The sequence below is a fragment of the Astyanax mexicanus genome, chromosome 3, assembly GCF_023375975.1.
Source record: "Astyanax mexicanus isolate ESR-SI-001 chromosome 3, AstMex3_surface, whole genome shotgun sequence".
In the NCBI taxonomy this organism is placed as follows: domain Eukaryota; kingdom Metazoa; phylum Chordata; class Actinopteri; order Characiformes; family Acestrorhamphidae; genus Astyanax; species Astyanax mexicanus.
The window spans coordinates 32096414-32110221 of record NC_064410.1 but is presented as its reverse complement, the minus strand read 5'-3'; the positions used below and the strand labels follow the sequence as shown (position 1 = coordinate 32110221).

General features: G+C 38.8%; 1 protein-coding gene across 1 annotated transcript in view; it reads right to left on the bottom strand.

Moving 5' to 3' along the window:
• si:dkeyp-113d7.10 (zinc finger protein ZFP2) overlaps positions 1–13243 on the bottom strand; it is a 49962-nt gene extending 36719 nt beyond the window's left edge. Inside the window, exon 1 of the mRNA XM_007236486.4 lies at positions 12729–13243. Within this exon, the coding sequence (XP_007236548.3) occupies positions 12729–13026 (298 nt within the window). The 5' untranslated portion in view covers positions 13027–13243. The remainder of the gene's footprint in view (positions 1–12728) is intronic.
• Between the last annotated feature and the right edge of the window lie 565 nt (positions 13244–13808).

Here is a 13808-nt window from a genome sequence, read left to right as displayed (position 1 = left end):
GCACCTGATGTATGAATTTTATCAGTCAGGTTGTAAGTTACCGTAAAGCCACTCCGTTGAAGTACAGTGTTATACAGGAGTTTTAATTTAGTTCTTCAATACCAGGGCTGGAGTAGCATTAGCATTAGCTGCTAACTATTTCCCCATTCAGAGGTGAGTATTATCGGCCTGTAGCCTGCTCCTAAAACTGCTGGCCTGTAGCCTGCTCCTAAAACTGCTGGCCTGCAGCTAGGGTTGAACGGTATGAGATTTTCACGGTATGATAACCGTCTCAGAAAATACCGCGGTATCACGGTTATCACAGTTTGTTACATATATTATTAAACTGACCCTTAAATAAATTACAACAAAGGTTTTTTGTTCAATTAACTATTTATTGTAGAAACCTGGGACAAAATTGTGGGAGAAGTGTAGTTCATTTCAAGGATACAATCTTTATCTTAAAAGATTTTGTTCCTATATCGAATATACACAACATCATTAAAGAAGTTCAAAGCCCATTGCATTTAGACAACCTCAGGGGCGTGGATGGAAGAGAGTAATTAGTGACAGATTGCAACAAAGGGTTTTTCAAATGGTGGCAAAAGAACTTCTGTCAGCTTCCAGAAAATCAGAAGCTGTGCTGTAACTTGTCCTGCAGACACAATGTACAACAGTGTCAGCTTGCTCGATCAATCGCCATCTCAATGAAATTAGACACTATGATTAGACATCCATGAGGACCTCAGTGTTTCAACGGAGGCAGAAACAAGCCAGAACTTACTCGAGGATGCCACAGTCTAACTGGGAGAAAGTCTTGTGGAGAGTTTGGGGAGTTGTTCTTTGGTAAAGAACAGAACTGTAGCGAAACAAGGTCTTTAAAAGATATACTCATTGTCCCTGTGGTCAAGCATGGTAGATGTTGAAAGGGTGATTGGTTGAGATTGTTCTAATGCTTCTTGCACTGGATGCCTTTACTTTGTTCAGATTTTTTTCAGCATACTGGACGGCCTAGAGTCATAAAGTTGGATCACCGCCAGAGGTCACAGGTTTTCCAGTAGCAATGACCCAAGGCTAACCTAAATCCTATAGAAGACTTGTGAAGAGATCTCAAAATGCAGGTTGGAAGAAGGCACCCTTCTTATCTGAGAGACCTGCAGCACATGGCAAAAGATGTAAAAGAATGTGCTACCAAATGTTGAGTTATGTCAATTTTGTCCAGTACATTTCTAGAATTTAGTGTGGAATAATGTGAACAGCAATGCATTTGTACTTGCAAAATATGCAATGACTATGTACACAATTAATTATTATGGATATCTAATATATTTGGCTGCTACACAGAATGAAGACCATTACAATGGTTACACAGTTTGGTTTGACCGCTTCTACACATCAAATACACTTATGGTCAGACAAAGGAAGTGGATGATAACATCTTACTTTTGTGCAGTGGACGAACAAAATAGAGTACCATGCCTTTCCAATTTCCTAAGACAACCAGAGAGACAGAATCTGTTGCATCAGCCAGCAGTTACTGCAGTTTTGCCATCTTCATAATTTTGTCTTTCAGTGTCTCAAACCACTTCCTTATAATTGTTTAATGTAACTTGTAAATCATGTAACATGTAAAAATAGAAGCAGTGCTGGCTTTGTTTCAGAGCATTTAAAAAGGAAAACAAAAATAAACATGAGCAGCTTGGATGGAAAGCTAAGGCAGATGACTTTGTGGTATAATGTGTGCTGCTGCTGTGTGTGTTTTCAGACCGCTCAGGGATCGGCTAATCGATGGCCGGACTGGAGGCCACATTAACCTCAGGCAACCTTCAATCTTCATGCAAACAGGCAACGGGTCTCCATACAGGGGTTTGGAAGAAAAATAATTTTAATATAATACATACAAGTTTAGATTTTTCTAGTGTTGTGGATTATTGGGAGTTGTTTTTGGTATGCAAACACACGGCAGCACGACTCACAGATTACGCAACCCAAAGATTTTCTAGTAATCGTGCTGTGTGTTTAAGAGGCAGCAGGCATCTTGGACATGGATAGTGCTCACACTGGAAGCATAGTGTGCCAAAATCCACACTGAACCTGCCCAAAACCTCCTTCAGCATGCCCAGGCACAGTTTAATATACCACGCTTGAGTATGGTTTGGCGTTATCACATCAGTCAAAATAAACAGGCTTTGGCAGGGAACCGTGGTGTTTGTTAACTCTGCTGTGTTGCTGTGCTAATAGCTACTCACTAATCAGCTGATCGGCTCTCAGGATTGGCTAAGTTAGAAAAAATGCTATGGGAATTACATAAACAATTTAAACCATTAAACATTAAACTAATTCTAACTTTTACTGTGAGGTTTAGCTGTATGGGTCAACTGATGTTTTCATGAATTACATTTTTATGAATTAAATCATATTTGTAATTTTCAAGGGGTTTTATATGAAGAATATTGTGAGAGTTTTACTTGTTGACAAACATGGAATGCTCTGCTCAGACAGGAGAGGGTTAAATTGTTCTTTACCTGGTTAACTTTGGTTCTATACACAGTAGAACCCTTTCTGATTAGAGTGCACTGCTTTTACAGAGTCATATATGTTACCTATACAGTTCTTAGATTTTTCACTTTAGCAGAGGCCTTGCTATATAAAGGCATTCAGAAAAGGGTTATTTAAAAAAATACATGTTAACCCATATGATGTGTTTGATCAGGCAAAAACTGTTAATGCTCTCCAAGAGATTTGATTTACACTTGGGTAAATTTGAAAATGACAAAATAAAATGAATGGTGTATCAATATAATGTATTTAGTCATATTTGCCATGGTTACTTGTGTGCCTGTTGAATAAATCAACATTATTTATATGTGGTGTGTCTATTTTATGTGTCGGTTTAGTCCACTCAGTGTTAGCCTAAGGCTAAAAGATATAGGCTAAAATAAAACAATAAATAAATAACCATAATGACCATAATCCAAAAGTGGCTACAAACAAACAGGAAACCAATAATTTGGAAAAATAATACAGAAACATAAAATGTTCGGTTTCTGCTTTATAGCAATAATTTTGATACCCTTATGTGAAAAGAGGCCCTGTCATTCAGCTGTAATAATCACTGCATTCTGCTTCCCAAGCAAATGACTGCAGTCAATCTGCAGCCACGTCACCTCCACACACACACACACACCCCCCCATCCATCTCCCACAGCTCTCACTGCGCAGCTCTATTTCTGACTGCAGCAGATTCCCCTAAATAAACCAGTGAAAACCTGCTTAAATCACTGTACTACACACCCACAGAGACAACAATCAGACAGTAACGTTACTGTATGCTCTTCTGTAGAAGATCTACTGGAAGAAAGACAAAGAGCAGCATCATATTGTATTCAAGATGTCTTGTGGTTTTTAATTTTCACATTTTACTGAAACCCTCTGATAATGCATTCAGAATAATGGAAGATTTAATATTGAGTTAATTTCATCTTCCAAGAAAAGAAATTCAGCTAAAATGACCAAAAATTAAAACCGATACAGGCTTTTTGTTAAAAATGTGTACATTTCTGTGATTTAATATGCCTGTTTTGGTTCTATTTTATTTAACAATAATAAAGATATAGGCATATCTTTATTCAATATCCCTGTTTAAACTATTGATTGATAGATGAACTACCAAAACCAGTGTTCATCAGTTCATCATAAAACAGACTCTTCTAACAGACTACAGATGAGAGAAAAGCATAGCACAACTGGCACAATGCAACATTAAGGCAAATATTATACAGTAGAGATCCTGAATGGACATGACATAAGTTCTTAATTATACATAACCTGGCATTGTACATTTCACCTAGTGTGTTTAAACCTGAAGAACACTGACCAACAGCCTGATTTATTACAGAGCCAATGAGAGCATTTTTTTTATTTATTTAAACGTGCTAACATTCAGCAAAACACTGCTGGACCAGCTACATTTCACCAAAACAGTCCAATCACCTTTCAGCAAAACACAGTCAAACCAAAGTAAAAAAAAATACCCAAAAAAACTTATCTTTAAAGTGACAGTCTTTGTACAAGCACTTGTAAAATATACAGTGGGGTGTGGGGTCCTCTTAGAATGGATACATCTGGTAATTTTGGCAAAAACTCCCTTTTTCTTAGTTATAAAAACTCTTCTTAGGTATAATTCTGTGTTTCTAATATCTCCATGTTCGCAGTAGCTCTTGTATCAGCACCATTAGCAGCACCACAATTGCTCAGTTAACAAGCAAAAGCCGTTATGACCAGACAACTCCAAGGAGGATCTACCAGAAACCATTTCTTTAAAATTAATATATGTGGTTTTGCAGAGAGGCTCAAAGAAGAATACGGTTGCCAGTAATTCCAATAATTTGTCCGCTCTCTATTTAGGATTACCACGTTACAGATTGCTTCTTTAATTTTACTTTTTACTGTTATGTTTATTTATTTTTTTGTAAACTAAAAACAGTGAAACCAGACAGATTATGAGAAGAACATTTCAAATCTTAAGATCAGCTTGTATATTCTATTCCACAAAAACCTATAAAGTGTACATAACCCTGTTCTGTTGGACCACTAATTCTAGCAAATGTTTTAAAGTTATGCTGAAGACTTCTGTAATGGTCCTCTGCTTTTATTATTCCATACACTCTGTGAAATGTATCAGTTCCAATAATGACAGTAAAACAGTCCCAGAGTATGCTCCAACCACCAACATTTGGTCCCATGTTCTTGTGATTAAAAGCTTTACTTTTAGTTCTCCAAAAATACGTTACTGTGAACTTAATAAATTAACCTTTTGTCTCATCTGACCAATGAGTAAAAATGCAAAATTATTAACTATTTAATTTCATGTCATTATAGCTAATTATAAGCTAACCATTTGTAAATCACCTGTTTTTAACACTGCAATTGAGTCCAGCTGTAAAATAAAGCAGCTTTCTCTACATTCACAGCAGTTTTAGTGGTGATGCACACCTGGTTGTTTTTATTCAGATCCCAGGAGACCAGTGCCTCAGTCAAGCCTTATGCAATCAATTATCCTGTGTGGTCCTCTGGAAAGTAGGCCGTTTCCAAGAATTTACTCTCTAGACTACATTCGCTGTCTATGAAATTAACTGTTAAGCCATTAATGCAATTAAATGGCTAGTGGAACCTTTACATCTTCACACATGCATTTTGTCTGCCATCTGTGTTCTATAAACAGGGCTAGAAATTCCATAGATCTAATTAATTTCCACTCTTACGGTACTTTAATTCCCTCTTTTTAATTTCCCTTATCCACAAGTGCTCATTAGCTACAGAAGCTTTAATTTGCAATCCTTAGTAAACAGGAACGGACCAGAATACACTTCTATCCCAACGAGAATCAGGACACTTTAACCCTAGGCATGCACAAGCCATGTTGTAAGGGCAAGAGGTGAAAGGGGATTGGGTCCAAAGGGTCAAAGCGGCTAAGGTGACGAAATAGGCGCATCCTATTCATTTAAATAGAGAGCCACTGCATGAGCGCAGTCGGCGGGAGTGTGATCACTGTTTTTTATCTGTCCAACGGGGGAGGGGGGGCGGGGGTTGGGCGCGCAGGTTTTGTATCTGTATCTAACGGAGGGGTGGGTGCGCGCAGGTGAGAGCGTGAGAACTCGCTGAAATGCGTGTGTCAGTGTGACTTGAGAACACTGACTATAGATCACAGTGAGGTGGATTAAAAATCTTAAACTTATAATTGACTACACCTGTTGCTTTCCATTGAATTAAAAAAACATCTTTCTCTCAGATAAAGTAAACACAAGCGTGTTTCTGACTAAAATAAAAGCTTTTCAGGAGAGATATAAGTTATGTGTAAATATTTATAAGACAATACCTGACAAAATCTGTTTTAATGACGTTAATAAACATCACTGTGACAGCGCTAGTCACAGTTTCACCACATCACTTATCTAACCAGCCTGTACTGATTTCTGCCCCCCAATAATGCTTTCAATAACCTCTAATAGCCTTTAATAGTCTTCAGTAGCCTTTAAAAGACTTACCTGGCGGCCGTGGTGTGTCCACTAAACTCCGTAGTTATAAACATCCTGAGGTTAGCAGCGCGCTAACTGACCTGTTTCTAATGTAATCCGAGCAGTGCCTCCGTGTCGGCTGTTCTAACCTGCTGCTGTTAGCTGCTTGGGCTGAAAGATGAACTGTAGTGAGCTGTATTATCCGGTTAGTGGGGTTAAAACCTTTATTTGTTTACAGAAACAGTAAAAACGGACTGGCTGAGCTCTGTAGCCCGTGGCTGGGCTGTACTGAAGTAGTGACTGAGTGAAGAGAGCGGGGCTTGTGCTGCTGCTGCTAGTGGTTGGATGAAGAACTGCAGCTCCATCCACACACAGCTCTGATAAACTGCTTGTTTTAATAGTGCACACTGTTGCTACCAAAAAAAGTCACTAGATGGCATTACCATATATATCTTAATAAATAATAATAATAATATTTATAATATTTATAATAATAATAATAATAATAAATATATTATTTAAATTTTATGAGGCATAAAATAATAACAAGAAAAAAAAACAAGAAAATCGAGAATCGAATCGTGACCCTCAAATCGAAAATGAAATCGAATCGAGGATTTAGAGAATCGTGACACCCCTACCGATTACCCCATCCCCTATACCTAGCAATGCCCAACACCAGGAGGGTAAAGACTAGCACATGCCTGTTCTGACATATGTGAAGCCAGCAACAGTCTCTTTTCCAACTGCTGATGATGTGGCATTGCCGGTTAGTTAGCATGCTCTGAGGAATGGCCAACTGTGTTCTCTTAGACTGTGTTCTCTTGCTGATGGCAAACAATGGTGGAACAAACTTCATTCAACTACCAGATCAGGAGCGTCCCTCGCTTGGGGGAGGGGGGGATTCAAACCAGCGACCTCCTAGAAAGCTTGATTATTAAGATATAGGAAGTTTACAAGCCAGGGTGTGCACAACATTGGAATTTGTTCAGAAACCCAAACTTTTTAAAGAAACTCCTGAACTATTCTTAATTGAGCCATCACAATACACCCTGCTATTATTTTATCTATAAGTACAAATCAAAACACAATGAGTTTCTCTAAAAGATTTCATTTCAGACTAAGTGGACACCTTCAACTTAAGACCAGCCTAAAGGTGCTATTTATATAGAAGGGATTCTTTCTTGAACTGCAGCTGCTCAATCCAGGGTAATATAAAACTTGTTTGACTAAACAGTGAAACCGGTGTTCCAGCAGCTTCCAGTTCCAGACGGTTCCTGGGTTGTTCCCGACCATACAAACCACATTTCTCTCAGACGAGGGTGACTGTACAATTATCTTTCCTGAACTTGGTAAAGTCTATTAAAAAAACTCACCCCTCTCAGATCTGTACAGTGAGCTTTTAGGACTCCTAGATTATCCTGTGGGATAGGATATGAGTGCCATCGGACAAACCCTTCATGTACCCGCAGTGCATCTGCCATCTGTAATCAATCCAGTTCACAAACAGGAAGTTAAGAGGCCTTGGTCTTTGCAAGGCCTCATCAAAAGACATTTAGGATATTTTAGAACCACTGAATTATTCATGGGGGGGGGGGGGGGGGGGTATGTATATTTTAACCTTCTAAGAAAAAAAAAAACAGATTCTTGTTCCTTCTATTATAGGTTCCATATTGCAATTCATTCTGTTCCAAAAAAGAACAGGTCAATGAAGACAATGAAAGCCTTAATGCAGTGGCATGCATGCCAATGATAAGTCTATGTAAATAAAAATAATCTATATAAACTACAACTGTATTTAATAAGAATTATTAACTTGCTTTAAGATCATTACATGTTCACATTCATTTTTAAATTGTGCTGTCGTACTTATACGTCGAACTTATAAAGCATTTTTTCTTTATTCAAGGTCACTGAGGCTCTTGGTTTGCTGAAAAACTCATCCCACACTATTATCCACTGCTCTGCAGCACAGCCTTAACACCACTGCTGTATTCAGCTGATAGAACAGGCCGAACAGTGCGGGTTTAAAGTGAGGTTTATTCCCTGAGCCTCTGTAACCCGGCAGCCTGGAGATCATGCTGATCAGCAGGAGACATCCTAAAGGATGTGCTATAGAGGAAACATGAGGCAAGCAATAATTGAGGCTATGAATAATTCTGTACATACACAGAATTATTCAGTTTTTACTACAAATCAGTCAGTATGAATCTATGATGAATTATTTAGTATTCATTGTGAATTTAGCTAGTGTGAGTTAATTGCCATCTACTGTGGATTATTGAGTATCTACTAAATATTATTTAGTAATAATACAAATTATTCAGTGGCTATAATGAATTATTCAGTATCTTTAAGGAATTATTTCATTTCTAGTGTGATTTTGTTTGTATTCAGTGTAAATTATTTAATTATAACCATGTTTTTTTGTAACTACTATAAATTAGTCAGTGGTTACTAATAATTATTTTGAGGATTTTACAGGATCCACTATAAATGATCCAGTATCAGTATCAGTGTTAGTATTCAGTAAGAATTCTTAATTTACTACTATGAATTATTTAGTACCCACTAAGAATTACACAGGATCTCTTTTTTAATATTCAGTATGAATTACCAATTTACAAGAATCGTTTTTTCCCCAGTAACTACCATTATTAATTTAGTATCCAGAAGGAGCTTTTTTAGATTTCATTATAAATGACTCACTACCTATTATGCAAATATTTCTGGTTTAACTGTGTCCCTTTAGTGTCTAAAGTTACAACTCTTTTTAGTCAGTCCTGAGCCTCAAGCTAACAAAATGATATGGCACACTGTTTATTTAGTGCAAATAGTCAGTTCTAGTGTTTTTATACTGAATAAGTCATAAAAGATGCTCAGTAACTTACTGTAGTTGCAGCAGTTACTGAATAATTTGTATCTATAAACAATTCATAGTAGACAATGAATATTTTCTAGCACATATTGAACCATTCATTGGTTCCTTGAGTTTAGGGAATTGAGATGAACTACAGTGGGTACATTATCCATCACCGGTCCTGAACAAATCAAATCCACAGCTGAGCACTGCAGGATGCCACTCAAGCACAATAAAAGTGTATTTTACACTGCTTTGTGTCACTCTGACAGAGTAAAGAGCTTCTATCCTGCAAGTTTTAAAAGGCAATAAGGAATTAACTGAAGTTTACTGCTATACTCTCCTGCGGCACACAGAGCGTGGGAACAGCACCTTCTAAAATGTCTTTAAAATGAGGTCATCCTCAATAAATAAATAAATAAATAAATAAATATGTTCAAAAGAAATTTTGTTACATAATCTATTAGTCTCACTTACAGGACAATAGCACTTTTAAGTGCCTTTACAATCGATACAAAACATTATTTATTCTTTATTATACACATTTTATCTATTGAAATACAACATCTTTGTTTTCTTTCTGTTGTTCCTTAAGAGGCCTGTTAAAAGCTGGCAGCAATAAAAGCTAGACACATTTCCTGGAAAGCAGAAGGCAAGAACTGCTTTAAAACAACAACATGACTCAGAAAAAAGCACAGAAAAACAATAAAAATATTATGTGCATTTTTGTGAGAATTTAATTTTTACTTCTTTTAAATCATTCTGTACACCATCTATTGTTGAAACAGCAAATATTATTAGAGGAAAAATAATGTAATTTGTAGGAATGTGCATACTAAGTAATAAATAGAACAATAAAAATAATAATTTTCATTTAAATTTAATAACTGTTTAATTGGTATTTCTAGCTTAAAAAGCTTGTCTTAAATGCCAGTCAGTCAAATTAAAGCCCAGTTTTTTTCCTGAAATGCACAAAGACGCAAATGTTTAAGCTGGGACTAAAAGCACAAGCTCATCTAGCAGCTCAGCTCTGTTATGATCTGGCCTGGTCTGACCCTCTCAGTCAGTGATTGGGTGAAAGAGGTTAAAATGTATTAGCTTTTAAATCGTGCAGATGGACCTTATTACCAAACACTGCTTTTTATGGCCTGAGTGAATTAAAAGTGGTGTAAAATACAACACAATGTGCAATGCAGTTGTATACATGGTTCTGGCATCAATTACTGTAGAAAACACAGACAGCACAACATTTCTTAACAGGTTTAAGTATGATGTGTAGTTCCAATTTTTCGATGATTTTCCAGTGTGTAATTTCAAAAATTAGTTTTTCCTGTGCTAATATTACCTCATTCAGTTTAAAAAAAAAAAAAACATGCATATGTTATATTGTAAGAAGGTGGGTTGAATGGCTGTGCATAAATTGTGTACTACACACTAATACTATAAGGTATATACTAATCTCAATAGCTTTGTCCAAAAGCAACGCTCCAGTTAAGGTGGTACATGTCTTCTTTGAGGCTGTCCTATTAAGAATGTTTCTCAGTCTGGAGATTACTTGCCTTCTCCTAGGCCACCTCCTTCCTGTTTAAATGGCATTTGACTTGCTACAATCAACCCCCTGGAGCGGCAACCCTCAACCACCTGAAGAGAGTAAACAGTCTCCTGATTCCTGAAGGCAGAATTTCTGAAACTTCACATACATTACTTTTACAGGTTTAAATTTTCACTATTTTTGAGGGAAAGTTTTTTTGCTCATCCACGTTTGGGTGGATGTCTTGAATTTAGCTCCTTCATTCAAGCAGCATAGATGCAGCTTCTCTTTTTTGGAAGGTGATGAACATAACTATGTGTCCTCACAGTACTCCAATCTTTTTGTGTTTTGGGTTAGAGGGCTAATTATCGAGTTGTGCTGTAAACAGCTGTAAATGAGGGTAAATAGCCTGTTGGAACATTTGGTTAGTAAAGCAAGCAACTTTTTGACCTGCGTCATACAGAGAAGTAGCTACTTAAGACTGCATTTATTTTAAACACAATATGACTGTAAACCATTCGATATGAACGGTGCTGAAATTGTAGAACAAATGTGGAAGAAACTAAACCTTGAAAGTGGGTGTGGCAAAATGAGGTGGACGAAGGGTCTTTTACTTTGGAACAGCCTTTTATGACAAGCGAAAAATGCAGTCCATCTCAGCTGCAGCGTAGGGTTTGTAACTTTAAATTTGACAACAAGGTGGACAATTTTGGTGTTATTTCCACTATTTCCCAATGTGACCTCTCGTTTTCATGCTTTTAGGAAAGTGTGAAACATTACAGCATACATGATGCTCTCAGAGACTTTACACCTTGTGACCAACACTAGGGTAGCCACAATAGGTGAGACTGCCATTCCGGTTGCAATACTGACATCCAACATCAATGCCTACAAAACGAGCTACTTCAGATTACATTTACTTTAAACCCAATACAGCCATAAACCATTTGATATGAACAGACTAGAAATTCTAACACAAAGGCAAAAAAAATAATTAAAAAAAACTATCAAAAGTGGGCGTGGCAGAATACGGTGGATGAGGGGGCATTTACTTGGGAAGTAACATCTATTGCAAATGAATTGTATCTGTGTGTAATGTGTATGAATCTGTCCCTGAAACGCCTCACACAAACAACAAAAATTGCCAGAGAGATGACTGAGAGACGATTCGTAGCTTTATAATGGCGAAATGAATGTGTTAGTAGCTCATATGTGGAGCATCTTTTGCTCAAGTGGAGAGCAAAAAGCTGGTCTGAAGTACACGCTCAGGTCGAGGAGATGAAAAAAGGGCAGGTGACATGCTTTTGCTGTTTTTGCAGCTATAGCTGCACCAAGAGATGTCTGTGGATCGGATATGTGTCCGATTTAGGACCACATATGAAAGTGACTCAAATCTGATTTGAAGAAAAATAATAATAAAATAATGAATTTGACAGATCTGAGCCACATTGAGCAAAAATTTTATTTGAGTCATTTCATAGTGCTGTCATTAACATATTCATTACCTATTAACAAAACACATTTGCTGTAAGAGGTTTTTGGTCTGTTTGGCTATTCATAGGATGCAGCACAGAGCGGCCTATGCAGTATAAGAAGAGGTCCTTCCCCTTCCTGATGATGGACGGCCCCCTCCCACATGGGACAGGGGGGCGTGGCCTCCTCTGATCAGCCTCTATTGGCCACTTCTTGGGGGAAAGGTGCCCTTCCGTCACAGCGGTCTGAAAAGCAGCGCTAAGGAGCTGCTCAACAACAACGGCGTCACGGCCAAAGCAGCCACTGGCGGTGGACACGAGCAGCCCATAAGACAGTGTGAGGATTCTGCAGGGAGGACCAGGAGTACAGCGTGCTGACTCAGATTCATTACTTATCCAGGAGCTCAGGGTTTTAAGAAAGACGTAAAAAGGACTTTTATAAAAGTCCCAGTGGAACAGTGTGGGCTATTTGCTATTTAAATTTTCAAGGCCCAGAGAAACAGCTCACAGATTAGAAAGCCCTTAAGTCCATCTAGTCAATGGACAACTGAACCTTCATTATTTTATTTAACTTAGCTAAACTACTATAAGACAAACAAATACTAATATAAGACGTTATACTTATCCCAGTCTGATACAGACCCTCACTTCAGACACCCTAATTTCCCCCAAAACTGGAGTGGAAATTATAGCTAGAGCTGCGCAAGCATTGCGCATGTTTCTGGAGCTTGCCCTCCAACTCCACCCCCACCCTTCCTTCCTCCTTCTTCTTGTGTTTTTGAGGAACAAGCCCAGTCAGAAACATAGCGAATCCCAGCCCAAACACAACAGGAACACAGAGATTTAAGCTAGTTATTTCCTCTCCTTACCAACAGCTCTCCTCTTCTGCTCCAGCCGCAGCGAGTCCGCCTGAAAGCCCACGCAGGAGCTCCGCTTCTCGTCTTTGGTTCCCGCGGGCTCCTCGCCGTCTCTCGCCTTGCCATCTCCTCCCTGGAGCTTAGACCTGAGCCGCTGGTTCTCCTGCTCTTTGGAGGCCGTTTCCAGCAGCATGGACCCCAGGCTGGCGCCAACGCTCTTGGTTATTTCCTGCACGGCGAGCTGCACCACCTGCTCCAGCGCGGACTCCAGCTGGCCCTGGAAAAACGAGGTGTAGAGGGCACCGTTCATGATTCTGGAGGCTGGAAGACTTCTCTCATTCTTCCTCTATCTATTCATCCCTCCCTTCTTCCTCCGACCTCCTCCCTGCTGCTCTCCTCTCCTTCTCCCTGTCTCTCTCTTTCTTTCCTCCAACGCTGCGAAGCTGACGGCAAACAAAACAGGCTGTGTACGCGGAGCTCCAGCCACCTTCTCTCTCTCCACTACGCACACACGCCCCTATCCGTGATGCTACCGTACTGTCCGAGCTAAACGCGCACAATAAAAAAAATGTACACAAACATGCGAGGCACGCACGGCACGCGCCATTTTGGCCTAGAAAACTTCAGCATAGGCCAGGGCTGGGAGTCGGCTCCGCCGAAGAGTTCATCCGCTTTTGAGAACAGGGAGTCGATTCTGAAGCTTTGGGCTCGGCTCAACAGAACAAAACTGAATCTACTGAGAGTATAATAAAACATTTTAGTTCAAGCATGCCATATTTCAGTTTACACACTTGCAAAAGCAGACAAGCCTACTTTAACCTGATATCATTCATTGTATTTGGAAACGGTTGCTGTGGCATGAAATATGACCAATATATGATTTATTATGTTCCATTTTGTGTGACCCTGCCCGATAAGGACTCAAGCCTTGCTCTTAGAAACTTAAGCTGTAGATCATATTTTACCATTTTTATTAACAGTAAAGTGTCCTGATAAACATAGTTTTAAATTCAACTTTTGCATCGACCCTGCCTATCCTGCACTGTAGCCTACGTGTGCCTACTGCGTAACCACAAATCCTACACCGTAGTC